This window comes from Melospiza georgiana, chromosome 27 (assembly GCF_028018845.1).
Source record: "Melospiza georgiana isolate bMelGeo1 chromosome 27, bMelGeo1.pri, whole genome shotgun sequence".
NCBI lineage: Eukaryota > Metazoa > Chordata > Aves > Passeriformes > Passerellidae > Melospiza > Melospiza georgiana.
In genome coordinates this window covers 926,676-954,540 of record NC_080456.1, presented here as the reverse complement: position 1 = coordinate 954,540, position 27,865 = coordinate 926,676, and the positions used below count along the sequence as shown (strand labels likewise).

The window sequence follows — 27,865 nt, the reverse complement described above, 5'->3', positions numbered from 1 at the left end:
GGCGCCATGTCCCAGCGCGCCCCGAGGCGCCGCGCCTGCGCACTGCGGGGGCGGCCGCGAGCCATGGCGGATGCTCCGCAGCCGAAGAGGAAGCGGGAGGAGGAGGAGGAGAAAAATGGCGGGACCGCCACTCAAGGCGGCACCGCCGCCGCTTTCACGCTGTCGGACCTGCGGGTGCGGCGCGTCCTGCGGGAGTCGGCGCGGGACAAGATCGTGTTCCTGCACGCCGAGGTACCGGGGAGTGGGGGGGGCGGTCGCGCCCGCCGCCATCTTCCCCGCTAAGGGCACGGCCCCGCCCCCGGCGGCGCGCTCGGGCTGGCCCCGCCCCCTGCAGCGCGTGCCGCGAGCCCCCGGGCGCTCCCAGACGTTCCGGCCCGGCCCGGCCCGGCCCGGCCCCGGGCCGCTTTTCCGGCCTAACCCGGCCCGAACCAGGCGGAACTCACAGCCGGGGAGGCGGCTGCAGACCTTACTGCTATCCTCTTTCTTGTTGCTATGATTTGGTGCCTTTGGGTTCCAGCACGTTTTTCGTGCTTGGTAGGTAAAGCGGCGCTAGGTTGCAAGCAGCGTGCTGGTTCTGGGACTGTGAATAGTACAGCCATTACAGGGAAATGTTGAATCATTCTTGGGGTTGTGCGTGTTGATAACCGTGGTTCCCTGCATGGTGAGGCCCCCTGAAATGTCTCCTGAAATGAGCAGCCAGCAGGAGATGGGGACAGGGAGGTTCCAGGCTGCTGCTTTGGTCTCAGTGGGTTCCTGCAGTAACAGCTGGGCACAGACCTGCTCTGCCCTGTGAGCGTGTCAGGAAAATGTTTAGAAGGAGATAGAGGAGTCCTTCAGCTTTATTCCAATGCAGGGAGAGAATGCACTGAGCCACATGACCGTAGGGTTTTCTCTCGAGGTTTTGGAGGGTGCAGCCTCCCTTTTATCCTAACTCCCGGCTCCTGGCTGCATGTTTCCCTCTTCCATTCCCCACTGGCCGAGCTACTAGGGATGTACAGCCTTCCCAAACCACCTACCCCATATCCCCCCTTAAACCTGTAATTTTCCCCCAAAGTTCAGAAGTTCAGGCTCGTGCAGACCCTTGTCTCTTTCTGGAGCCAACCTGCCCGAAGTCAATAGAGACATTAACCCATTTCAAAGACATTAAGACCCATCAAACTGTTTGTAAAGGCATCAGCGCACATCTTCCTTCTCAAGCTGACAGGGTTGCTCTCCCCAGGTGATGTGATGAAGCCTCACCTGGGTTTTGCACAGGCAGGAGTGAGGCTGGGGGATGTTCCACACCCAGCACCTCCCCAAACTAGCCCGCTGAGGCCTCGGGATCCGGGGCTGTGGTCCCTTGGAGCAGGGCAGCAGTGAGTGCCCCCTGCCCCAGAACTTGCTCCCTGACTATGAGCAACTCCCCACGCCTGCCTTTGCCCTCTTCCTGGGAAGTGTCAGAGATGAAATTGGTGCTGTGGGTCAACAGGAAACCCGGGAGCATCCGGGGAGGTGCAGATGGGCTGAGTCATTGCCCACATCCCCAGCTCCCCCAAAAACCACTTGTGTTCTCTGGTGGGGAGCAAATTCCTGCTGTGCTTCCAGGCAAATGTGCTGTTTATTTTTGGATGGGTGTCTGTCCTACAGGGGGTTTGGGCATGTACATCCTACATGAGGATTGGGGGCTGTGAGGTGTCTGCCATGATCCCTGACCTCAGACTGTCCACAGTGCTGGATCTGTGTTGCTGATGACTTTATCCATTTGTATTCCAGAGGATTGGCCTCTCTGGAGAGGGAACAGATGCTGTAGTCATCCTGGAAAAGACTCCTTTCCAGGAGGAGAAGATCCCAGACCTGCTGAAGAAGCCCATGCACGCAGAGCTGCAGATGCACAATGACATTTACTGCACCTTCTACCTGAGCCCTCCCCCAGAGCTGAGTGGTGAGTGCCCTCAGCCCTGCCCAGGGATCTGGGAGGGATGCCAGGATGTGATTCCTGCCCATTCCAGAGGGGAGGGTGCAGTGGGGAGGGCAGGTGCCACTGCTGGGCCTGGCTGTGCCACCCTGGCTGTGGTTTGGTGACAGCAGCACACCTGGCCCAGGTGGGGAATGTCACTATAGGACAGGAAAGAACACAAGCACACACTGCTGCTGTCAAAGTGAAGAAAAAAGGGAAGTTTATTTTCTGACTCCAGCATTTATAGTTTCCTAAAAGTGGCAGTGGATTGGAGGGTGACAGTGCCACCACCTCTATGGCACTGGATAAGCCAACAGTCCATCAAACTTCTCCTCCTCTTTAAAAGAATGCAATACAATGAGTTATTTACAGAAAGTGTGTGAGAAAGTTCATTACAAGAATGTCAACATCCGAAGGCTTAGAAAATCTTAAAAAAATCAAAGCAACAGGGGAGGTCAATGGGTTGTTGCCATGCTGAAGGCAGTGTCTCATCATGAGGCTTTGAATGCTGCCCTGTTTCATCCCCTGTTTGCTGTGCCATGGACAGGGGGCTCAGCTGATGAGGCACTGAATGGCCTTTGCTTGGTGACCTTGTACAGGAAGGTGCAGAAAGGCTCAGTGAGTGATTGTCAGTGCTCTCACTTGGGTGAGGAAGGGTTGTCTCCTTCCAGAATGTTTTTCTTGAAACAGTCTGCAGGGCACATGCAGCTGCTTCTCATCCCATGGTGGCATCTCATGAGCTTTTTTGTCACCTGGTAAGAACAGGCAGTTTATATTTGGGGCAGGATTTAAGGGCTGGTAACCTCAAGTGCTGGGGCAGATGAGCCCCATCCCCCTTAAGATTTCACACATCCGTGTGTTATAAAACTGCTGATAACCAAGGACTGATGAGCAGGTTGGGGAGCTGCAGTGAAGGCTCTCACCCCGTGGAGGGGGCTCTGTCCCAGTGGGAAGGTGTCCTGAAGTGGTGATGATTTCCAGCTGCCACTGAAAAACTGGGCTGGTCTTTGGGCACTTCAGTTTAATCACAGAATTCCAGACTGTTTTGGGTTGGAAGGGACCTTAAAGCTTGTCTTGTTCCAACCCTCTGCCATGGCAGGGACACCTCCCACTGTCCCAGGCTGCTCCCAGCCCTGCCCAGCCTGGCCTTGGGCACTGCCAGGGATCCAGGGTGGGCACCCTGTGCCAGGGCCTGCCCACCCTCACAGGGAACAATTCCCAATTCCCAATACCCCATCCAGCCCTGTCCTCTGGCAGTGGGAGCCATTCCCTGTGTCCTGTCCCTCCATCCCTTGTCCCCAGTCCCTCTCCAGCTCTCCTGGAGCCCCTTCAGGCCCTGGCAGGGGCTCTGAGCTCTCCCCAGAGCCTTCTCCTCTCCCAGCTGATCTCCCCCAGCTCTCCCAGCCTGGCTCCAGAGCAGAGCTGTTCCAATCAGAGCATTTCCATGGCCTCCTCTGGACTTGCTCCAGTGGCTCCATGTTCTTCCTGTGCTGAGGACCCCAGAGCTGGGGGCAGCCCTGCAGGTGGGGTCTCACCTGAGCAGAGCTGAATCATCTTCCACAATTAATTCCATCTGAATGCTGGTATAGATTTAAATTCCAGAAGTGCAGTGATAAATTCCATGTCAATGCTTTCATAGACAATAACAGCCAAACAGGTTTAAGAGTCACAATTAATCTGAGTCCCTTAAGTAAGATGTTGTTGCAGGGCCAGGATAATTTTTCAGGTTGTTTGGTGTGCCTTTCCAAAAATGCTCTTGTTTTAGCTCTGTTCCCACGGTGTAGGAGGGAGCAGTGTCTGGATCTGTCAGCTTGAATTGTGCAAAACTCCTTTTCTCCTGTGAAGGACTCAAAATTAAAGATTTTGTTGTTGCAGTGAGTTTCAGTCTGAGGAAAACACCATAACACCCCAGGAGTTGTTGGAAGAGGAGTTAAATCTCCTCTTTTTTAGCTGGGAAAGCTCTTGCTTGGGTGCCTGCTGTGTTCCAGCCCAGCAGGAGTTGCAGTGATTCCCACGAGGTGGCATTGCAAGACTGAAATCCCCTGGGCTGCCTCCAGCTCAGCCCTGCTGCCTTTGCCTTCCTCCCAGCACTTGGCTGCAGTGCTGTGTAACCCCCCAGTGCTCTGATAACAGGATTGCAGTGCTCTGATAACAGAATTGCAGTGCTCTGATAACAGAATTGCAGTGCTCTGATAACAGAATTGCAGTGCTGTGCAACCCCCCAGTGCTCTGATAACAGAATTGCAGTGCTCTGATAACAGAATTGCAGTGCTGTGTAACCCCTCATTGCTCTGATAACAGAATTGCAGTGCTGTGCAACCCCACAGTGCTCTGATAACAGAATTGCAGTGCTGTGCAACCCCACAGTGCTCTGATAACAGAATTGCAGTGCTGTGTAACCCCACAGTGCTCTGATAACAGAATTGCAGTGCTCTGATAACAGAATTGCAGTGCTGTGTAACCCCACAGTGCTCTGATAACAGAATTGCAGTGCTCTGATAACAGAATTGCAGTGCTGTGTAACCCCACAGTGCTCTGATAACAGAATTGTAGTGCTGTGTAACTCCTCATTGCTCTGATAACAGAATTGCAGTGCTCTGATAACAGAATTGCAGTGCTCTGATAACAGAATTGCAGTGCTGTGCAACCCCACAGTGCTCTGATAACAGAATTGCAGTGCTGTGCAACCCCACAGTGCTGATAACAGAATTGCAGTGCTGTGTAACCCCACAGTGCTCTGATAACAGAATTGCAGTGCTCTGATAACAGAATTGCAGTGCTGTGTAACCCCACAGTGCTCTGATAACAGAATTGCAGTGCTCTGATGACAGAATTGCAGTGCTCTGATAACAGAATTGCAGTGCTGTGTAACCCCTCATTGCTCTGATAACAGAATTGCAATGCTGTGTAACCCCTCATTGCTCTGATAACAGAATTGCAGTGCTCTGATAACAGAATGGCAGTGCTGTGCAACCCCACAGTGCTGATAACAGAATTGCAGTGCTGTGCAACCCCACAGTGCTCTGATAACAGAATTGCAGTGCTGTGCAACCCCACAGTGCTGATAACAGAATTGCAGTGCTCTGATAACAGAATTGCAGTGCTGTGTAACCCCCCAGTGCTCTGATAACAGAATTGCAGTGCTGTGTAACCCCCCAGTGCTCTGATAACAGAATTGCAGTGCTCTGATAACAGAATTGCAGTGCTGTGTAACCCCACTGTGCTCTGATAACAGAATTGCAGTGCTCTGATAACAGAATTGCAGTGCTGTGTAACCCCCCAGTGCTCTGATAACAGAATTGCAGTGCTCTGATAACAGAATTGCAGTGCTGTGTAACCCCACAGTGCTCTGATAACAGAATTGCAGTGCTGTGCAACCCCACAGTGCTCTGATAACAGAATTGCAGTGCTATGTAACCCCTCATTGCTCTGATAACAGAATTGCAGTGCTCTGATAACAGAATTGCAGTGCTGTGCAACCCCACAGTGCTCTGATAACAGAATTGCAGTGCTGTGTAACCCCTCATTGCTCTGATAACAGAATTGCAGTGCTGTGCAACCCCACAGTGCTCTGATAACAGAATTGCAGTGCTGTGTAACCCCACAGTGCTCTGATAACAGAATTGCAGTGTTGTGCAACCCCACAGTGCTGATAACAGAATTGCAGTGTTGTGCAACCCCACAGTGCTCTGATAACAGAATTGCAGTGCTCTGATAACAGAATTGCAGTGTTGTGCAACCCCACAGTGCTCTGATAACAGAATTGCAGTGCTGTGTAACCCCACAGTGCTCTGATAACAGAATTGTAGTGCTGTGTAACTCCTCATTGCTCTGATAACAGAATTGCAGTGCTCTGATGACAGAATTGCAGTGCTCTGATAACAGAATTGCAGTGCTGTGTAACCCCTCATTGCTCTGATAACAGAATTGCAATGCTGTGTAACCCCTCATTGCTCTGATAACAGAATTGCAGTGCTCTGATAACAGAATGGCAGTGCTGTGCAACCCCACAGTGCTGATAACAGAATTGCAGTGCTGTGCAACCCCACAGTGCTCTGATAACAGAATTGCAGTGCTGTGCAACCCCACAGTGCTGATAACAGAATTGCAGTGCTCTGATAACAGAATTGCAGTGCTGTGTAACCCCCCAGTGCTCTGATAACAGAATTGCAGTGCTCTGATAACAGAATTGCAGTGCTGTGTAACCCCACTGTGCTCTGATAACAGAATTGCAGTGCTCTGATAACAGAATTGCAGTGCTGTGTAACCCCCCAGTGCTCTGATAACAGAATTGCAGTGCTCTGATAACAGAATTGCAGTGCTGTGTAACCCCACAGTGCTCTGATAACAGAATTGCAGTGCTGTGTAACCCCACAGTGCTCTGATAACAGAATTGCAGTGCTATGTAACCCCTCATTGCTCTGATAACAGAATTGCAGTGCTCTGATAACAGAATTGCAGTGCTGTGCAACCCCACAGTGCTCTGATAACAGAATTGCAGTGCTGTGTAACCCCTCATTGCTCTGATAACAGAATTGCAGTGCTGTGCAACCCCACAGTGCTCTGATAACAGAATTGCAGTGCTGTGTAACCCCTCATTGCTCTGATAACAGAATTGCAGTGCTGTGTAACCCCACAGTGCTCTGATAACAGAATTGCAGTGCTGTGTAACCCCACAGTGCTCTGATAACAGAATTCCTTATTTTGTTTAAGGCCTATGCCAGGTGCAAAACCACTCCTGCATGTTTGAATGGGGAGGAAGCCTCTGGCTTTCTTCTGCTGAGCTTTTATCTTTTTAATGCCTTTTAAATCTGTCTCTAAAAGGTAATTTCTTGCAATATTTGTAATATTACCCAGTGGTGCATCTTTGCTTCCCACCCCTCAGGTTGTTGTGGATGCTGAGCAGCCCCAAGCAGGAGATCAGGAGGGGGCTGTGCACCCTGGGGCTGCTGTCCAGGCTCCCTGAGGAGTGCAGAGCAAGGAGGCTTCTTTTGAAGCAATTAGCAGCAAATAGCTGTTTGGTGGGCACATTGCACGAGCTGCTGGTGAGCAGCTGGGCTGGCACCAAGCAAGCAGCCCTGGGTGTCAGGAGGAGAAGGAGTTTACCCTTTGGAGCTGAGTCAGCCCAAGGACATCGTGTACAGTTGACATGAGGAATGTGGCTCAAAAACATAAACAGGAGGAATTGCCTGGAAGGCTGCAGTCAGGGTTTGACTGACCTGGGATGTCCAGTGATAATGTGGAGAGCCAGGGAGCCCTTGCTCAGGGTCTGTTGGCTCCTTAGTTGCAGGGTTAGTGTTACAGGGTTTTGTCTCCTGGTCCTTGCAAGTTTACACTTGGTTAGAAGATGACAGTAAAATATTTTGTAGAAAAGGCCAGACTTTGGCATTAAGCAGTTTCTTGGAACAGTCCTGTGTTGTGTGATGAAGGAATTTACCTGGGGGATTTCACAGCACCCTGGGCAGCTGAACCCTGCCACACTCAGCCTCTGAGGTAAGATAGAGCTCAAGGCAGAGGAAGTGGTGGCTGAGTGACTCGTGCTGATGCCATGAGGAGCTGCCTCCAGAGCCTGTTTCTCACTGCTGCCTCTGTGCTCCCGGCAACCTGGGGCTCTTCATTCAGCTGGAGAATTCCTTCACTCTTTCCCCACCTCCATGTTGGCCAGCAGGAGCAGGGAGATCATTCTCCCTCTGTGATTGGCACTGGTGAGGCCTCACCTTGAGTGTCCAGTTCTGGGCCCTCAGTTTGGGAAGGACATGGAGGGGCTGGAGCACACCCAGAGAAGGGCAATGAGGCTGGAGAGGGGCTGGGAACACAAACCCTGTGAGGAACCACTGAAGGAGCTGGGGTTGTCCAGCCTCAAGAAAAGGAGACTCAGGGGTGCCCTCATCACTCTCTACAAGAGAGGTAGATAGACCTCCTTTCCTTCCCCTCACCTGGGGCTGGGCTCTGTCTGCAGCAGCACTGACACAACCAGAGCACACAGCCTTGAGCTGCACAAGGGAAATACAGGTTGGATAGCAGGAAAAAGTTTTTTACAGAAAGAGTGATAAAGTTCTGGAATGGCTGCCCAGGGAGGTGGTGGAGTCCCCATCCCTGGGTGTGTTTAACAAAGCCTGGATGTGGCACTGGGTGCCAGGGTTGAGTTGAAGGGTTAGGGCTGGGTTGGATTCCATGATCTTGAAGGTCTCTTCCAACCTGGTGATTCTGTGAAGAGAATTGGGTGCTGCTCCCTCTGTGCAGTAAAACCAGCACAGACCCCAAGCAATGATGACTTGTTTGGATGGTGACACAGGGAAAGGGAGGCCAAAGCGTGTTGCTTGAGCAAATGACTCCCCTCTGGCCTCAGAAGGGACATTTCACTCAGGGAGGATGAATTTCACTCTGATGAGATTTTTAGGTCTGGGAGCACACTGGTGTGAAGGCAGCACCAGATGAGTCTTGCTCATCTCATTGATTTTACTGCATGTGTCAAGGCTAAAATGGGAAATAACATTTGCAGACAATGGTCAGAGTTTGTCTGAAGGGCAACCCAAACCTGTGGAGTGAGGAGAGGGGGCTTAGTGAATTTATGGGGAATAGTGTATCAGAGCTGATGTGACTGTGCTGCTACCAAAGGCAGGCATGTGCATCTAAAATAAGATGCCTTCAAATAAAAGCCACTTTCTGGATGTTGCTGTGATTTCAGAGGCAGCTTAAGCCTAGATGTGAGAGGAACCCCAACCTTGGCTTTCCCCTGGAGGGAGAGCAAGGGCTGATTTCACAGGAAGGGAAAAATTTTCCACTACCAAAGGTTGGATTGTAAAAGCCAGATGGTTCAATATTCATATTGCCTGATAACATCTAATTCCTCACACCCATTTGCCACGTAGACCTTGATGTTTGTGGCAAAAAGCAGCCTCGTGGTGCCTGGCTGCTGCGGGACTGTGTTTCTCCAAGGCTGTGCTGGTGTGATTTAAGGGCTCTTATCAGTCCTCTGAGGAGTCTTTGCTCCCTGGCTGCAGGCCAAAGCTTCTTACCTTTTTATCTTAAGATAAAAACATCTTAAAACAAGCTCAAGGGGAGAAGCTGTGGCTCCATTGCTCCAATGGCGGAGAAATTGTGGGGAAAATGGGAGAGTATGGAAGGAAAGTTTTCAGTCATGCAGGAAGTAATCCACATCCCAAAAAGAGTCTGGTTTCGGGCAGTGAGGAGCTGGAGAAACTTGCAGGAGCTGCAGTGGGAAGGCTGGCTCTTCTCCCTGTGTGTCCATGCTTTGGCTGCCTCTGGGGTTTGCCCAGCCAAGGAAACTTCTTGCATTTACACTTTAAATAAAAAGCTCAAGCCTGAAGCTGTGGGAACATGTGGGGTGGTTTGGAGGATGGTGGGGGGGTGTCATTGTGCTTTGCTCTGTGTTTTGCAGGGGTGGTAAACTGCAACTTTCCCCTCTGCAGCTAAAACCCCCTGAGCACCCCAAGTCCTCCTGGCATGAGCCCCAGGGGCCAAGCAGCCTTAGCTGAGTCCCTGGCAGCATGTTTGGCTTGCCCTGGCATGTGCTGGCCTTGGAAACTGAGCTCTTGCAAGCTTTATCCTTTGCAGCTTTAATTCATTCACTTAAGAGTGCTCCAGCTGTCTGGAACAAAGCCATGGGCACACCTGGGTTGGAATCCACTGTTCCTGTGTGACTCCTCTTGCACTTGTGACCATAAAACCAAATAGAGGCTGTTCATGCAGAAGGGCAGGGTGTGTGTTAGATATTTACTTATGGTATGATCTATTTAGTTAGGGCTCCATCCAAGGTGCTGTCTTCCCTCCTGATGAGAGGACAGCTCAGAGCTGGGTGCAGCAGAAAAGAGGGAAAAAAAAAAAAAAAAAAAAACTAAAACCTGCAGGAGTTCAAATGTCAACTTGCCTGTTGTTCCCTGGCCTTGGCACCTTCCTGCATGTGATGATGAGGTTGATTAGGGAGCTTATAAATGAAAGCTCTGCTTCCTGCTAGCAAAGAGAGGAAAAAGCACCCCTGCCCCAAAGGAGAAATGGGTTGTGCCTGCCCTGTGTGCTTCTCCTGGCTCCCTGGCAGGGTTACATCTGTCTAAAACAGGCTGGCAGTAGGTGCTAATGCTGCAGTGGGGTGGGAGAAGAGAGTGTGAGGACTCTCCTCACTGATGTGCTGAGCTGGAGTGGGATTTTGGCAGAGCCTGGGGGCAGTGTGGCACAGAAGGGGACAGTGGCAGAGCCTGGGGGCAGTGTGGCACAGAAGGGGGCATTGGCAGAGCCTGGGGGCAGTGTGGCACAGAAGGGGACAGTGGCAGAGCCTGGGGACAGTGTGTCACAGAAGGGGACAGTGGCAGAGCCTGGGGACAGTGTGGCACAGAAGAGGATGAGCCATCGTTAGTGAGCTCATTTGCCCTTTCCTACCTGCACGAGCTCTCTCTGCTCATATTTCATCCTCTCCTCCTGACAGCAGCTGCCTCCAGCCCTTTTTCCCTTCAGTTCCCCAAATGGTGTTCTGATTTTCCCTTTGGCTTGGGTTGTGTTTTCCTCACTTGTTTTTAGCAGGAGAGGGGAGAGGTGTGTGCCTGATCAATCTGAGCCTCCTTTTCTCCTGGGCAGTTTCCCAGCACTGTGGTGATTCCTCTCAAGTGCCTGTCATAGAGTTACCAGCCTGGGCAGTTCTCTGCCTCCTGCTCATCCAGGTTCCTTCAATTAAACCTCCTGACTTTTTATAACCCCCAGTTAGTTGATGGTCAGTGCTGTCTTCCAGAATAAACCACAGCTGCTCTGTGGTGGCCCCGGGCGGGCGTTCAGGACCAGGCTGCCTGATGTGAGTCAGATGTGAGCAGAGACAATCCCTGGTGCTTCAGCCAGCTCAGGAACCCACCTCACGTGTCCAGCAGTTCCCTACCCCCGTTCCCAGGCTGGGGCAGGCTCTGGGTGCCCCACGGTGTACGTGCTGCTCTGGTGCTCATGGAGCCTGCCAGGAGCAGACTGGGAAACCAGAGCGTGGCCGTGTGCCAGTGCTGGAAGGGTTTTGGGGCGAGCCTGGTCTCGCTGTGGATGTTTCCTGCAGCCCAGCCCGGGCTCAGCTGTGACTTGGCATCCTGTGTGCAGCTCCTAAGGACTGTCAGGCTCTGAGCAGGTATCAAACAGCCTCTCTGGCTGCAGTGATTGATGCTAATTAGCATCGCTGGGGCATTTTGGGGTTGATGAGACCTTTAGAAGGGAAATAATCATAAGTGAACCACAGCTTTTCCCCTGCCTTCTCTTCCAAACATCTGCTCAGCTGCAGCTGCACATTAAGGAGTCCTGTGATGTCTCATTTAAAGCACCCTGAGCTCTCTCCTCACCATGAGCAGCCACCCCCTGGTTGGGGAGGTGCCAGGGAAGCCATTATGGGTCTCCTGCACCCCCACGCACTGTGGTTATCATCAACCCAGCACTGAGGGGCTTTTGCTGCAGTTCTTGCTCTATTTTTGGGGTATAAAATCAAACTGTGAAAGTTTCAGCCTGAGGCTGGCTGTGGTATTTTATCTTTTGCCTTTTTTGTTTTCTCCCCAGTGCTTTGCTGATCTTTTTAAGTGAGGAGAGCTACAGCCTTGTCTTTTTTTTTCTGTGGTATTACATCACCCTGCTAAAAGTGCTAATTGAGTCCTGGAAAACAACCTTGTTTGAACATGTGTATGGTGGGAATCAGACCAGACTGCCCTTGTGGTTTGCATTTTCATATTTCATGTTACCAGCATTTTCCTGTGGATTTCATTAAGCTGGGTTTGGCATGGAATGAAAAGGCAGAGTCTCTCAGATTGTGCAGCGCTGACCTTAAAAAAACAGAAAGCAGAAAACTAAAAAAGACTCAAACCATCCTAAATCCTGGCTCTGGGAACAAATAGGTGCTTATATTCAGTGTCTAGCTAGCCTGTATAGGTACTTTAAACATGAAGCACAACTTTGGTGCCCTGCTGTGTGTGCAGCCCCTGGTTTTCTGTGGCAGACCCTGGGCACAGACTGCAGTGTTCACAATGCCTCAGTCTAGTGTGCCTGGGGTTTGCTCAGGCTCATGGGGCTTTTCTCCTTCAGTTTGTGGCAGCTGTGTCAGCTGGGAAGGCAGAGACACTCCTGTGCCCTTGGAGCACCTTGCAGCTGTGGCAGGCTCCGTATCACACATCCAATCTTGGCCAAAGACGGATGTGTTCCGTGTGTTTTGGCCCTGTGGGTAGGATGTGCTGCTGCTGACATCACAGCTGCCAGGTTGACAAGGGGAGCACTTGCATCCTGTTCAATGCCACAAAAATTCCCCAGCAAAGTTCTAATCTTGAGGCAAACACAAAATGTTTTCTTTTTGCCAAGGTAAATACTGAAATTATTTTTGTGGGCAGAGGGTCACTCAACCCTCTTCCCTTGGCTCATGCTGAGCTGTGTTGACCTATCAGCTCACATTGCTTGCTCTGGATCTGTCCCTGTGCCCTTGACTTCTTTGCCTCCTGTACTTGGGGCTTGAGGCCAAGCACTCTGACTGAGCTCTGGGAAGAAGCTACTCCTTGGAATTCATCTGGGTTTGCGGCTGGATGAAGTTGCTGGGTGCGTCCTGTGAGCTTTGAATTGAAGTATGAAGAAGATGTGTCTCTGTCCCCAGGGTGGTGTTTCTGTCCTGGCTGTTGACTGCACATAAACACTGCCCTGGGAGCCCCTCCTCTGCCCCAGTGTTGCTGATAGACGTGAAAGAGCGAGTGTGGAAAAACTCAGACAGCAAACTCCTCCACCTGAACTGGAAAGACTGGCCCTGGCTGTGCCCTTGGCTTTTTCTTACTCCAGAAAAGCAGCAGCAGTGCAGGAGGTTTAAGCACTTGTTTGCTTTCCATGTCCATTCTCCCTCACCCTCTCTTGAAAATGTCTCAGTGTGGCATTTTTTGGAAGGGAAAGCAGATTTGTTGGGGCCTGAAGGAAGCAGCGTGGTTGGTAACTCAGTGACTGTGTTTGTTCCTAGAGATCAAAGCCACAGTGGTGTACCCTGCCACGGAGAAACACATCCAGAAATATCTCCGGCAGGAAGTGCACCTCATCCGTGAGACCTGGGAGGATTACAAGAACATAACCCTGCCCTTCATCCAGGCCCAGAGCTTCAGCATCCAGGTATGGGTACCACACCCTCTCCTGCAGACACCGATGGCTTTGGTCTCCTCTGTCAAAACACTGCTGTCAGAGGTTTCTCTGAAGGCCAGGCTGGAGAGCTGAGAGTTCTGCCCCATCTCCTGTTGGTTGTGTTGTCAGCTCTGTGGTGCTGTTCCCCTTTATTTGGCTGGCTGGGACATCCTTTCCCATCTTTGCAGAAAAACATTTGCCTTAGAGCTGGTCTTCAGGTTGCCTTTCCCAAGGTTTCTGGAGGAACTCTGAGGTTTGTTTCTCCTTTCCAAGGTTGGCTTCCTGGGCATTGGTGCTGTCACTGGGCTTCTTTGGAGTCTCTGGGTTGTTGTGGAAATGGAAAGGGACAGAATATGCTTGGATTTCTGCATCACAACTCACTCCTCCTGCCATTCAGCCCCTCAGTCCATATTCCATGTGATGAAACTGTTACTTACAGTGTGCTGCTTGCCCCAGGCAGCCCCAGCTTTTGCCTTGGCTTTATCCTTTTAAACTGTTCATCTTCCTGTCTTTCTCCTTTAGAGACCAAAGGAATACAAGTCTGTAGGGATCAATTCATGCCAGCCTTTGCAGAAGGGGGAATAAGCCAAATCCTGGGGCTGCAGAAGGGGGAATAAACCAAATCCTGGGGCTGCTGAGGCTCTCCATTAAAAATAACTCCCCAAAACTAACCAGGAGCCTTGGATGCTCCCCCCTGCCTTCCCCCATCTTTCCTGCTGCCTTAAACTGCAGCATTTATTAGCTGGAGAAAGGCAAGTGTGTGTTTCTACCAGGTCACAGCCTTCATGGAATATTTTCTCTGTGCTTTTGATCCCAAATTTCTTATGCTTCCTGGTGTAGCAGCTGCCTTCAGGAATTGCTTGAGCTCTCACTCTGCTTTTTGCCCCAAATGCTTGTGAGCTGCTTTCAGTACATGGAAACATGTTCCTGGTGACCATCAGGAGCATCTGCTGAGAAATCATGGTCAGTCCTTGACCTCTGGGATTTAATAATGCTGTTCCTTGTCTTTATCCAACTGGTTTTGCCAAGTGCAAGAGGAAATGTGAGGGATGACAAATCCCAGGGGACTACAGAGGCGTCTGTGTTTCCTGCTGGAAGATACAAAGTGTGGATGCTTTCAGCTTTCAGGATAATGGTTTTATTGTGGTGCCAGGCCCTGGACATGTGCTCTGCTTGAGCTGGGAGCAGCAGGAGCAGCCAGCCAAGGACCTGCCCATCACGAGGCAGCCTTGGGTTTAAAATTCAGCTCATCTGATCAGTGAACTTTTTTAGGGCACTGATAGCTTGGCACTTGTGATCAGAGCAGGCTTAAAAATCCCAACAAAAGGCAAATGTCAATTTTTTGCTGAGCTTCCCTCTGAACCTCCCTCCCAGGATTATGGAACACAGTGAGCTTGTGCTGTGGTTTTGAGAATCACTTGAAGAATCTAATCTCTAAGATGATGCTAAGGAGAAAAGACAGCAATTTAAGCCAAAAATCCCAGATCAAGGGATGAGAAGTATTTTTTTACCTCCAGATGTATTCAGGTCAGTTTGCAGCAATCCTAAGTGTTTATTAGATTAATGAAACTCTTGATGGATTTCCCATAAAGTGTCTGAGGGGAAATCCAGCCCAGCTCATTTGGTGTACTTATGAAACTGGCTGCACCTTCCCTACCCACCTGGGGCAGCCAGAATATTTCAGACCTATATTTGGTGAGGAAAATGATGTTTCCAAACATTTTCAGCTTCCAAGCTTTAGCAATTTCCTGCTGCCTTGTGTTACCACCTTCCAGTGACTCTCTTGCCAGTCCAGTACTTAAGCTAGGCTTAAGCTAGAGCATAACATGCATTTTGGAATTGCAAAGAAGGATGCTGGAGCTGAGGCTGGGAGCCAGGGAGAGCAAAGATGCTTTTCTCTGGTCTTACTCTGTCCCTTATCCCTGGTATCTTCCATTTCCATAACTCTTCTCTGAATGGTGCTTTGCCTTGCAGGAGGAGCACGGGGGGATAACCAGAGCAGGGATTACAGGCAGGCTGGAGGCTGGAACCTTAAGTATGGAAGAAGAAGAGTGGTGAGCTGTTTTCTAATCAGCCAGGGAGCCAAGAGACATGCATTGCCCAAAAAAAACACACAGGCCTTTGGTATCCCTGCAGAGAGCTGCCAGCAGCCAGAGCCACATCCAGCTCTGCTCCTTCCTCTTTGAATAAGGAACAGAATCAGCCAAGTTCCCTTCCCAGACCTGATTGTAAAGATTTTGCTGCAGCCTGGGGGGTAAAAAAGATATAAACAGCCCCATGGTGCTGCAAGAGGTGTGTGCTGAGCCCCACAGGAGCTGGGTTCCACTGCTTTTTAATGAAGTGCTCATAATACTCTGGAGTTTATTGGTTGATAAAGTGTTTTATGGCTAATTAATTAGAAATTATTTGGTCATTTAAAATAAAATTGGCAGGTTTTTTTATAAATTCTAGTTGCAGAGAATGTGCAGTAATCCATGAGCTAGGGCTAAATGCACCTGAGGTGTTGTTTTTTTTTAATTCTCTGCTGACTTCTAAATCACATCTTTCTCTTGCAGTGGGTGTATAATATCCTGGAGAAGAAAGCTGAGGCTGATCGAATCATCCATGAAAACCCAGATCCTTCCAATGGCTTTGTTCTGGTTCCAGATCTAAAATGGAATCAAAACCAGGTTGGTTTGCTCTTCTAATGCTGCCTGTCTGAAGGTAATCCAGAGGAAATGTCCCCTTTCAGGCTACTAAGAACAGCCTGAGAGAGCCTGAGTTGGTTTCTGTGCGCTCTGTTGTCAGTGCTGACGTTGCCAGGGCCTTTTAGCCCAAGCTGATTTGGGATCCTGCACACCCAGGCTGTTCTCTCCTGCAGCCCAAATGTTGTCAGGATGTGTTCAAACCTAAACCCTGTGTATTTCTTCTGCTGAACTTGTCTGATTTTTGGTTTTTTTTTTGGTTTTTTTTTGGCAAACCTTGACTTGAGGTGCAAACCTGGCAGCTGTGTTGTCCTTTGGTTGCTGCAATTAACTCTCCTCCACAGTGTTAAACAGATGGTTCTTGGCTCATGAGCAGCTGCTTTACCCTTGTGGGAGTGCCCACTTGGTGAAAGTGATTTCTAAGACCAGGCTGTAATCCTGAATTGAGAATTATTTCTTGGGTTCTGGCTCCCTTTTTTGCCTTAAATTTGGGGAGGAGAAACTCCATACACACACCCCTCCCTTGAAGCTGGTGGCATCAAAAAAAGTTCCCCTCATGTTTCTGATCCTCATATGCTTCTGCAGGGGGCATGTGGGGAGAGTTGCTGTATGATTAAGACTTAGAAATGAAAATTAAAACTCAAAAAATGGGAACAGAAGGCTGCTGGTGGGCAGCTCCATCCTGTGTGTGTGTGTGCAGGGAGCAGCTGTTTGTGGTGCAGAGCTTGGGGAGTCCCTGCAGGGCAGTGGCTGCTCCCTGTGAATTCCTTGCACATCACTTGCTCCAGAAATCCCCTGTCAAGAGCTGGTGGGAAAGCTAAGCTCGAATTTCCACTTGGTCACCAGGGGCACACCCTTCTTCCTGATGAGATTTTGCAGCACAGGGGATTCATGTCCAGCTTGTAGGATGTGCCCTGTTCAGTGCCCTCCCAGTGGAGCAATATTTAAACACATGCAAAGCCTTGGTGGATATCCTTGTGTGCTGCAACCAAACTTTGCAACTCACATCAGGATTGGGTTAAAAGCATAGATGGGCTAAAATTTGTGTTTGGATTTCTCTAAAGATGTGCTGCATCCACATCTCCCAGCTGGTGTGGTCAGGGAATGCCTCAGTGGTAGGATTTGTCCTTAGGGGAGCTTTCCCCATGTTCCTGTTGCCTCTTGGAGTGCTGAACAGGATCTTCTGGACTTCTCCACAGCTGCTGGGCTGCTGTCTGCTGCACCCCACTCATCCCTGGAGCTATCTGGGCCCTTTGCACTGCTGTTCTCCTTCCCAGGCAGGCAGACAGCATCCAGGTTGCCTTTGAGCCAAGGAATTTCTCCTTGCCTGTGGGTGGCACTGAGCCAGAGCTGATCCTGACAGCCCCAGGGCTGCCAGGGAACGAGGTTCCTTCTGCCACATCCCACCTGACAGGCCAGGCTGCTGAATGAAGGCAGGGAGGTGAGATGCAGCTCCCAGCAGGACTCTCCCTCAGAAGTCCTTTCAGCAATGTGGCCTCACTCCTTTAGTGCCTGGCCCACAGATCCCATTAATTCACCTGCAGTTATTTCAGACTACTGGATGGGGAGAAAATCCCCTTTAGCACTGTGAAATCTGCTGGTCTCAACCTTCTGGGTGCTGCTGCCCAACCTTGATAGTGGTTTGAACTGGGTTTGATTTTTTTTTTGTCTGTTTTTTTTTTTCTTTCACAACTTTTGAGTTGGTTTCAAGTCTGCAGGAGCCCTGAGGCGTTGCCTGAAACGATGCCTGGCATGACATCATTCCAGGCCTTTTTAGCAACAGGCTTATTTGTTTCAAACAGCAACATGCAGATGTTGTTCTAAGGAGAAGAGCTGTTTGCTTTTCCTCTCATCAGCCAGCCTGGAGCCAAAGAGCACAAGCTGATACACTGTCTTTTTCTGGAGCTGTGCATGGGAATCAAATGGAGCCCTGAGCATGGCTGTGCTGGCTGGGTGCAGGAACAGCTCTGTGCTTCAAGAGCTTTGTGAAGGGTTCTGAGAGCATCCTCTGAGACCAGCATCTGTTTCCAAAGAGCTGCATTTGGTTTCTCACAGCCCTGAAGAGATCTGCTGGATCTCAAATATCCAAACCCTTTACTGTCCAGTGTTTATATTATAAAGCCACTAACTGAGTGGAGGAGACTGGGATTTTAATTTTTTTAAAGTGTAATGATCCACAACTTTGTGTTGTGTTAAACATAGAATGTGCTGAGTGCTTCAGGGGACGCCAGAGGTTTGTCTGAGAGCTGCTCAAGGGACATATTTTAGCTGCCCTGAGTTTGCACAATGACCAATTAGGCCTTGAAAATTGTTATTTATAGAAGTGATGTGATTCAAAAGTGGCCAGCTGTTTGCACAGTGGAGAAGCAGTGAGCTTATCACTGGGGAAGGTTTCAGTTTCAGTTTTAGCCAATGGTTTGTTGCAGTCTGCAGTGGTGGTGGTGGTGGACACAACCTTCCCTGAGGCCAAGGGCAGGAGCAACAAGAGCACCAGCAGACTCACACACACACACACACACACACACACACACACACACACACTCACTCTCTCACACTTACACTCACACACACACACAGCAGCTTGGCTGGGAAGGCATGGGGGTGTCCAGGCATGGAGCTCCAACATGCTGAAGGGGTCCAGGGTATAAATCCAGGGAAAGAGGGCCAGAGGAGAGGCTCAGGGATCCAATGGCCTGAGGGCTCAGGTGATGCCAGGGTGGATGGACAGGGTTACACAAACCAGTGGGGTAATGGGGAAGGGAGAACTCGCCAGGACATGAACATATAAGGGTAAAAGGGAAGGCAAGGCCAATGGGGAGGACAGAACTAGGACAGATTAACATAGTGCTGCAGAGCACCATGGGGGAATCTTCTTTGCTCACCCTGAGGTGTGAGCAATGCCCAGAGCCCAAGGTGCATCTCTCCAGAGCATTGCTGTTGTCTTCTCCCTAGTAGGCTTGTGGCTCTCCACAGTGGTTCACTGTGAATGCTCATCTGAGTGTGCTGCAGATCAGCTGTCACTGAGAAGGCTGTGGGCTATGCATAGGGGTGCTGGTGAGGGCTTAGTGACCCTGCATGTCTGCATGGGTCCCTGCACCTGGTCTCCAGCCTCCAGTTATACAGAGAAAACATTTTTGAGGTGCTCAGGAAGATGTCAAGGTGGGAAGGGCAGCACCGAGTGCAATGCTCACAGCATGAGAGGGCTGGTCACTCCATCTGCCTCTAATGCTGAGAAAGTGTTTGTGATCCCACTGTTTATGGGTTGGGATGAGGCTCTTCTCTTCTGGTCATCTCTGGACAAAAACCAGAAATGATGCTTTAAGGTGTAGTGGGATTGTGGGTGAGCTCATCCCATACTGGGACATTCAGCTCTGTGTGGTTGTTCAAGACCTGTATCCTGGTATGACACAAGAATCCCTTTATAACACAAATATCCCTGTATAACACAAATATCTGTATGATACAAGAATCCCTGTGTGCCACAAATATCCCTCTGTAATACAAATATCTCTGTATGACACAAGAATCCCTGTGTGGCACAAATATCCCTCTGTAATCCAAATATCTCTGTATGACACAAATATCCCTGTGTAACACAAATATCCATGTATGACACTAGAATCCCTGTGTGGCACAAATATCAGTGTATGACACTAGAATCCCTGTGTGGCACGAATATCCCTGTGTAACACAAATGTCAGTGTATGACACTAGACTCCCTGTGTGGCACAAATATCCCTGTGTAACAAAATATCCCTGTGTGCCACAAATATCAGTGTATGACACTAGAATCCCTGTGTGCCACAAATATCAGTGTGTGACACTAGAATCCCTGTGTGCCACAAATATCAGTGTATGACACTAGAATCCCTGTGTGCCACAAATATCCGTGTATGACACAAGAATCCCTATGTGGCACAAATATCCCTCTGTAATCCAAATATCTCTGTATGACACAAATATCCCTGTGTAACACAAATATCCGTGTATGACACTAGAATCCCTGTGTGCCAGAAATATCAGTGTGTGACACTAGAATCCCTGTGTGCCACAAATATCAGTGTGTGACACTAGAATCCCTGTGTGCCACAAATATCAGTGTGTGACACTAGAATCCCTGTGTGCCACAAATATCAGTGTATGACACTAGAATCCCTGTGTGGCACAAATATCAGTGTATGACACAAGAATCCCTGTGTGGCACAAATATCAGTGTATGACACAAGAATCCCTGTGTGGCACAAATATCCCTCTGTAATCCAAATATCTCTGTATGACACAAATATCCCTGTGTAACACAAATATCCATGTATGACACTAGAATCCCTGTGTGGCACAAATATCAGTGTATGACACTAGAATCCCTGTGTGGCACGAATATCCCTGTGTAACACAAATGTCAGTGTATGACACTAGAATCCCTGTGTGGCACAAATATCCCTGTGTAACAAAATATCCCTGTGTGCCACAAATATCAGTGTATGACACTAGAATCCCTGTGTGCCACAAATATCAGTGTGTGACACTAGAATCCCTGTGTGCCACAAATATCAGTGTATGACACTAGAATCCCTGTGTGCCACAAATATCCGTGTATGACACAAGAATCCCTATGTGGCACAAATATCCCTCTGTAATCCAAATATCTCTGTATGACACAAATATCCCTGTGTAACACAAATATCCGTGTATGACACTAGAATCCCTGTGTGCCACAAATATCCCTGTGTAACAAAATATCCCTGTGTGCCACAAATATCAGTGTATGACACTAGAATCCCTGTGTGCCACAAATATCAGTGTGTGACACTAGAATCCCTGTGTGGCACAAATATCAGTGTATGACACTAGAATCCCTGTGTGCCACAAATATCTGTGTATGACACAGGAATCCCTGTGTGCCACAAATATCAGTGTATGACACTAGAATCCCTGTGTGCCACAAATATCTGTGTATGACACAGGAATCCCTGTGTGCCACAAATATCCCTCTGTAATACAAATATCTCTGTATGACACAAATATCCCTGTGTAACACAAATATCCGTGTATGACACTAGAATCCCTGTGTGCCACAAATATCAGTGTATGACACTAGAATCCCTGTGTGCCACAAATATCAGTGTATGACACTAGAATCCCTGTGTGCCACAAATATCTGTGTATGACACAAGAATCCCTGTGTGCCACAAATATCCCTACGTGGCACTAATGTCCCTATGTGACACAAGTATCCCTGTGCAGCACAAATATTCCTGTGCAGCACAAATAACCCTGTGTGATGCAAATATCCCTGTATGGCACAAATAACCCTGTGCAGCACAAATAACCCTGTGCAGCACAAATTACTCTGTGTAACACAAATGTCCCTGTGTGTCACAAGTGTCCCTGTGCAGGACAAATGTCCCCGTATGGCACCAGGATCCCTATATAACAGCCTGGAAGCTGTGAATGGTGTGTCAGGCCCAAAGATGGGGCCTGACCCAGATGGGATTTATTTTTTCCATGTGCTCCATGCCCACCCTTGTCCCTGCAGCTGGATGATCTGTACCTGATTGCCCTCATGCGCCGCCGGGACATCAAATCCCTGCGGGACCTCACGGCCGAGCACCTCCCGCTGCTGAGGAACGTCCTGCAGGAAGGGAAGGTGAGTGTGAGCCTGGTCCCACGCTGCTGCCCTGGCCAGGGAGAGCTTGGCTGCCTCTGCAGAGGCACACCCTGGCTTTTCTGGCACAGCACCCGCCTGGGGACTGCTCCTCAGGAGATAATGACTCATGAAACACAGGGCTGTGTTGCCCTCTCTGCCTGGACAGCCTGGCTCCTGCTCTCCATCAGCACCTTCCCCAGATCATGCCACTTCCAGGTGCTGTAGGAATGTTCTGTACTTCTGTTAGCAGTGAGCTCTTCATATTAACAACCCCATCCCAATCCCCATCCCTTGCCTGTTCTCACTGGCTGATGTATTTTTCCACAGGGTGTGTTTGGGAGATGGATGTGCAGTAGCTTCTCCTTCTTTCACTGTGTTAGAATTTGGAAAGTAATTGCACTGGGGAAGGTGGGAGATTAATTAAGAGATTAGTCAGGGGATTGCAGCGAGCGGAGCCGGCGTGCCGGAGTTTGCTCTTGCTGTTCATAGCTTTAATTACACTGGCTGGTAACGGATCCCTGTTACTTTTCCAACGAGTTGGAGTGATAAGGGTGAAAGGGAAAATGATAGGGGTGGATAGCACATCCCATCATGGGGAGATAAAAGTGGGGCAGCTGGAGGCCTTGCTCTGTCCCTGCAGAGGCTGAAATGGAGGGTGGGGAAGAGTTCTGTCCTTCCAAACTTCCCCCTTTCCCTTGCTGTGAGGGAACTGAACTCCCCTTTACCTTTCTCTGCACCTTTCCTGCCCTGCAGGGATGCTCTCCCCCAGCCATTCCAAGGCTGTGCCAGTGCTGAGCTCTGTGTTTCCCCTCTGCAGGAGGCCATAGTGAAGCGCTTCGGCGTGCCTGGCTCCCAGCTGCGGATCTACCTGCACTACCAGCCCTCCTACTACCACCTGCACGTGCATTTCACTGCCCTGGGCTATGATGCACCAGGCAGCTCCGTGGAGAGAGCCCATCTCCTGGCTGATGTCATTGACAACCTGGCCATGGACTCCATGTACTACCAGAAACGGGCTCTGACCTTCCCCCTGCGGGCTGATGAACCCCTGTTTAAGAAGTTCCAGGAGGCAGGAAAAGTGTGAAGAAGCAGAGGTGTTTTTGTATAATTTTTTAAAAAATAAATACCAATTTTTGGGCTTTTTTGTAAGGTTGTGTTCCTTTTATGTTTTTAAACTCTGTTTTTGTACAAGGTGGGGCTGATGATCCTTTGCTATGGAAACTGTGTTGTCTGTTCAAGTCCATTAAAACAGTGATTGAATAAACCCCTTGGAGTGTGCTGGATTTTACCTCAGACTGGGTGCCTGTGGGATGCTGGGAGCAGAGGGGTTTGGGTGGGAGTGACTCTGTGTGTCCATCTTTTCCACCTATCCCCAGATGTCAGCCCAAATAGGGTAATAGGTAGATGGACGGGTCCAAAAAACCCTGCTGTTCCCAGAAAGCTTCATGTGTTTCTTTTCTAGATTTACCCCTGGGAATGAGATTGTGCTTTCCTCGAGCAGGGAGGGGTGCCTTGCTCCAGAGAACTCCAGTGACTAACCCGAGTCCTCACCCTTCCTGTCTGGCTGTGTGGAGACAAACGCTGTGTGCTGCCTGCTCCCCAGCCTGAGAGCCATCACCCCTCTGCTGCTCCTTACTCATCTGTGTCTGAAACAGCCTCCCTGCAAGGACAGCCCCTTCTCACAGAGACTGCTAAGGGTTTGCAAGGATTATGGGTTAAAATCCCCCAGAAATAAATAATAGTGCTCTTCCTTCTGCTGAGGTGGCGGCAGGATGGGAGAGTGCCAGGAGTTTGGATTCAGTGATACCTTGTGGTGGCAGACCCAGCTCCTCTGGGTGCAGGGAGCTTCCTTGGCCACCCAGCCATTGATTGGTTCCCTGGCAGCTTCTCCACTGAGCACCAACCTCTGAAAACTTCATGAGTTCTTGGTGCCAAGGAGGGCTCTGGTTTCTGGTTGGTAACCAGGGATGTAATTGCAGGAATCATCTTGCTGCTACCCCAGTTCTTTGCTCCTTTCCACATCCTGAGCTCTAAGAGGGGTTTTTTGCTGATGGTGGAAAACCCAGATGGGATTTATTTTTTCTGTGCTGGAGCAGAACCTGGAGCTGGCAGGAGCAAAGTACCATCGTTGGAGCTGCCCTGGGGCTCTGCTCAGCTCATCCCATTTATAAATATTGAGGTCAGGCAGCTCCCTGATGCCTTTTAGCAGCAGGGAGTGGCAGAGCAGCTGGATGCAGCCACCTTCCCTTATTTCTCTGCAGAAATTCCCATTTCCTGGGTGAACACTTGGGATTGGTGATCTTAGAGGTATTTTCCAAATTATTCTTTGAGTCTAGAAGTGCAACCCATAGTAAGAAAGCTGCAGTGATTTGCTGTGGGAGCCTTTCCCTCTTGCTTCAGCTCTATCTGTCTCCTGAACAGAACAGTTGATTTGGGGAGCTGGGGAGCTTCAGGATGTGGACATGGTCAGCTGGGTTGCCTGTCCCATGGCCCTCCCCATCCCTAGGTTTTAAATTGCTAAGGGACAGGGATGATTTTTGCCCATAACAAAGCATTTTCTCTGCCAAGGGGAGCTTGGTCTCTTGGTGAGGGAACATCCCAGTTTTACATCTCCACCCAGGCCAGCCCAGGAATGGAGATGGTTAAACAACACACAGGCCCATGCTGTTTCTAAGGAAGGCTCCCTGGTCCTCAGGTATTGAAAAAACACCCTCAGTCTTGAAAATAGACTGTCAGAGGGCTGTGACAGACAGCCAAGCAGCACATCTTCCACAGACCATCTGCCTGGCTCCGCTGGATGAATCGTTGCACTGGAGAGCAGGGGGTGCACGGAGCCTCTGCTGTCCCAAAAGAAGGGGTCAGGGGGAGGCATTCTGATGGATCTGCAGCCTTCAAAGGATTAACTGAGGTCCTGGGGCTGGGCCTGCACAGCCAGATGGCATTCCCAGGCTGTGGCTGGAGGAAGGGTGAGCCTGAGGTGATCCAGGACAAAGCTGGCTTGTGCTGGCCGTGAATCGCCACATTCTTGTCCCTCTGGAGCAGATGCTGCTGAGAGCATTTTCCTCCTCCTTTCTGGACAGATCCTGCTTGCCTGGCTCCTGCTTTGGCCTCATCACCCTCTTGGGAGCATTTTGGCTGTGCTGTGATGGATGGCACAGCCTCTGCCCGTGCCCTGGTGGGGCAGGACACCAGTCCTGTCCTGCACTGGCTCCCCAAACGCTCCTGTCAGTGTGAGTTCCAAAGGGTGATGGCAGAGCTCGTTACAAATTCATTTCTCAAACTGCCAGCATTTTCCCCCTCTCTTTTCTTCTCCAAATTACTCAGCGCTCATCATGCTGAATTAATCCAAGTGGCAGTTTATCCTTTGTAAATTAAATATTAGGGCAGGGTGTAGTCATTCACAGTGACTAACAACCCAGCAAAGCTCCTGGCACTCTGCTACAGCAGCAAATCTACTCCCATTTTCTGGTGGGCTTTGAACGTTGCTGAGGCTGTGGTGGACACAGGAAGCTCTTGGCTGGTTTTTAGGGTCCACCCAAGGCAACACAGGTACCTTGTGACTACTGGTGTCCTGAGATCCCTGTGGGATGCACACAGCTGGTGTCCAACACTTGATATGGGATCACCATTGCTCCCCAAACCTTGGTGGTGCTTGAGCCACAGCACTGTGACCTCTTGGCACAGAGGTCTGGGGCATCCCTGATCCTGGATTTGCAACTGCAAGGGTTTTTATCCTGCTCCCAGTCCTCTTGATGTTGCCCTGGGCCATGGGGAGATGCTGGAGATGGAGACCTGTCACAGACACTTTTTATGAAAAATCTTTTTTTAAAGATTTTTCTTCCTGAGAAGCTCAAAAGCCTCAGGAACAAAATGTAAACAATGATTATCTGCTGCTGTGGAATGCAACAGGTGCATCTGTGATTGGGCCATGTTGGTTGTTTCTAATTAATGGCCAATCACAGTCAGCTGGCTCGGACAGAGAGTCCAAGCCACAAACCTTTGCTATAACTCTTTCCTATTTTATTCTTAGCCAGCCTTCTGATGAAACCCTTTCTTCTATTCTTTTAGTATAGTTTTAATATAATATATATCATAAAATAATAAATCAAAACTCCTGAAACATGGAGTCAGATCCTCTTTTCTTCCATCATCCTCAGACCCCTGTGAACACGGTCACAGAGACCATCACCCCAGCATGAGCCCATCCACCATCACCAGCAGGACCCAGCTGCTGGGGACTGAGAAGACCTTGGGAAGAGAAGCTTTGCAGGCTCTTTTAATATTCTTTCTGTCTTGGGGGCACAGCAGAAATAGACATTTGGGATGCATTATTATTGCTGGAGTTTCATTGAATGCTGCTTATTGTTTTCAGATGCAATAAACCAAGATGTGGAACCCATGAGACCAAAGGGTCAAAAGATCCTTCAAGCAAATCCCTGCCGAGCTGTGGCCCCACTAATTAGCCCAGATTGTCTACAAGCCTGTGGCAATTAAAACCTAATTACGGCAAGTTCTCCTGTCACCACGGGTAAAACTGCCCCACTTGTTAATGGCAAGGAAACCCCAGCTTAAGAAGGATGAGGAATGAGGCAAAAATTCTCTTCAAATATGGATGTAGTTCCCTTGGCAAAATCAGATGTGTCAGCTCGACAGATATTTTATCAATTTATATTGGCACCGGACATGTTGTCTCAGGGAATGGCAAAACTCGCCCCAGGCAGGAGGGATGAGTTTGAGGCTGCAGAAATAAAAATAAAGTTTTGAGGGAATAAAAAAACCTTCAAAAGTTGACTGCTAATTTTGTGGATTGTGGGGTGGGATGGAAACGGAATCCCATGGGAGAGGAAGGTGGCCTGACATGGGGCATTCCTGTGGTGGGGAGTAATTTATTTTCAGGAAAAAGAAAAATACTTAATATTAGTTGATGATTTAAAGTAAAGCCATCCCCAGGGTGTTTGTGTGTCATCTCATGATGGTTTAGAGCTTAATCTCATGGGGCTTCCAGCATCATCTCATGGGGGTTCAATGAGGGAGCAGTGCAAACCCCCTGTCTCCGTGTCAATCTCTGGGGAAATTTCCTTTTATCCCATGGAAAATGGGCTCTGTGTGCGGCCACTCACTCTGGCCGACAGGGCAGTGCCATGCTCCAAACGGGCAAACTTTGCTGGATTCCTCCAAAACTAAAGCTGCCAGCAACTAGGACCCTGCAAGTCCTTAGAGCTCCAAGGCCACCTTTCATCTGATACCCAGACCCTGAGGGAAGGATTTCTTTTTCCCATGGAAAATGGGCTCTGTTTGAGGCCACTCGCTCTGTCCGACAGGGCTGTACCATGCTCCAAATTGGCAAACTTTGCTGGATTTCTCTGAAACTAAAGCTGCCAGCAACTAGGACCCTGCAAGTCCTTAGAGGCCCAAGGCCACCTTTCATCTGATACCCAGACCCTGAGGAAAGGATTTCTTTTTCCCATGGAAAATGGGCTCTGTTTGCGGCCACTCGCTCTGTCCGACAGGGCTGTACCATGCTCCAAACGGGCAAACTCTGCTGGATTTCTCTGAAACTAAAGGTGCCAGCAACTAGGACCCTGCAAATCCTTAGAGCCTCAGAGGCCATCATTCATCTGATAAACGGACAGTGGTGAGTGAGTTATTCCTACGGAAAATTGGCTCAGTTTGCTGCCACAGGCCCTGCCTGACAGGGCGGTGCCAAGCCAGAAATGGGCAAACTTTGCTGGATTTCTCCAAAACTAATGCTGCCAGCAACTAGGACCCTGCAAGTCCTTAGAGCCCCAAGGCCACCTTTCATCTGATACCCAGACCCTGAGGAAAGGATTTCTTTTTCCCATGGAAAATGGGCTCTGTGTGCGGCCACTGACTCTGGCCGACAGGGCAGTGCCATGCTCCAAATTGGCAAACTTTGCTGGATTCCTCCAAAACTAAAGCTGCCAGCAACTAGGACGCGGCAAGGCTGCAAAGCTCCAAAGGCCACCTTTCATCTGATACCCAGAGGGTGGTAAATGACTTCTTATTCCCACGGAAAGTGGGCTCCGTTTGCTGCCACAGACCCTGCCCGACAGGGCAGTGCCAAGCTCTAAATTGCAGACTTTGCTGGATTTCTCCGAAACTAAAGCTGCCAGCAACTGGGACCATCAAAAAGGATGAGTTTCGCGCACTCCCAAAATTTGCTGTGAGCCAACTCTGGGGGGTTTTGGCTCGGGTTTTGCCTTGGGAGGGGCTGCCCCCAGCCCCACGATTTCTGGGGGTCCGAAGGACGCGGGGAGGGCGTTGTTGCTCTCCCGTGCGGGACCGCGCGCCTCCAGCTCCCGGGATGCTCTTCCCTCCTTCCCTCCTTCCTCCTCCTCCTCCTCCCTCCGCCGCCCATCCCGCGCTGTGCGCAAGCGTGTCCGCCCCCCGCCCGCCCCGCGGGCCGGGCCCGCATCCCGCGCCGCCCCCCGCATCCTCCCGGCCCCGCATCCCGCCCCC

The 27,865-nt window shown here is 50.0% G+C and overlaps 1 protein-coding gene across 1 annotated transcript; it reads left to right on the top strand.

Annotated features, from left to right (window-relative positions):
- The first annotated feature begins 44 nt into the window (after positions 1-44).
- DCPS (decapping enzyme, scavenger) lies at positions 45-22,649 on the top strand. The gene is made up of 6 exons (XM_058041308.1): positions 45-231; positions 1,753-1,921; positions 12,900-13,045; positions 15,610-15,723; positions 21,275-21,385; positions 22,203-22,649. Exons 1-6 carry the CDS (start codon positions 64-66, stop codon positions 22,467-22,469), a joined length of 975 nt encoding a protein of 324 aa, XP_057897291.1. The 5' UTR covers positions 45-63; the 3' UTR covers positions 22,470-22,649.
- Positions 22,650-27,865: the final 5,216 nt, after the last annotated feature.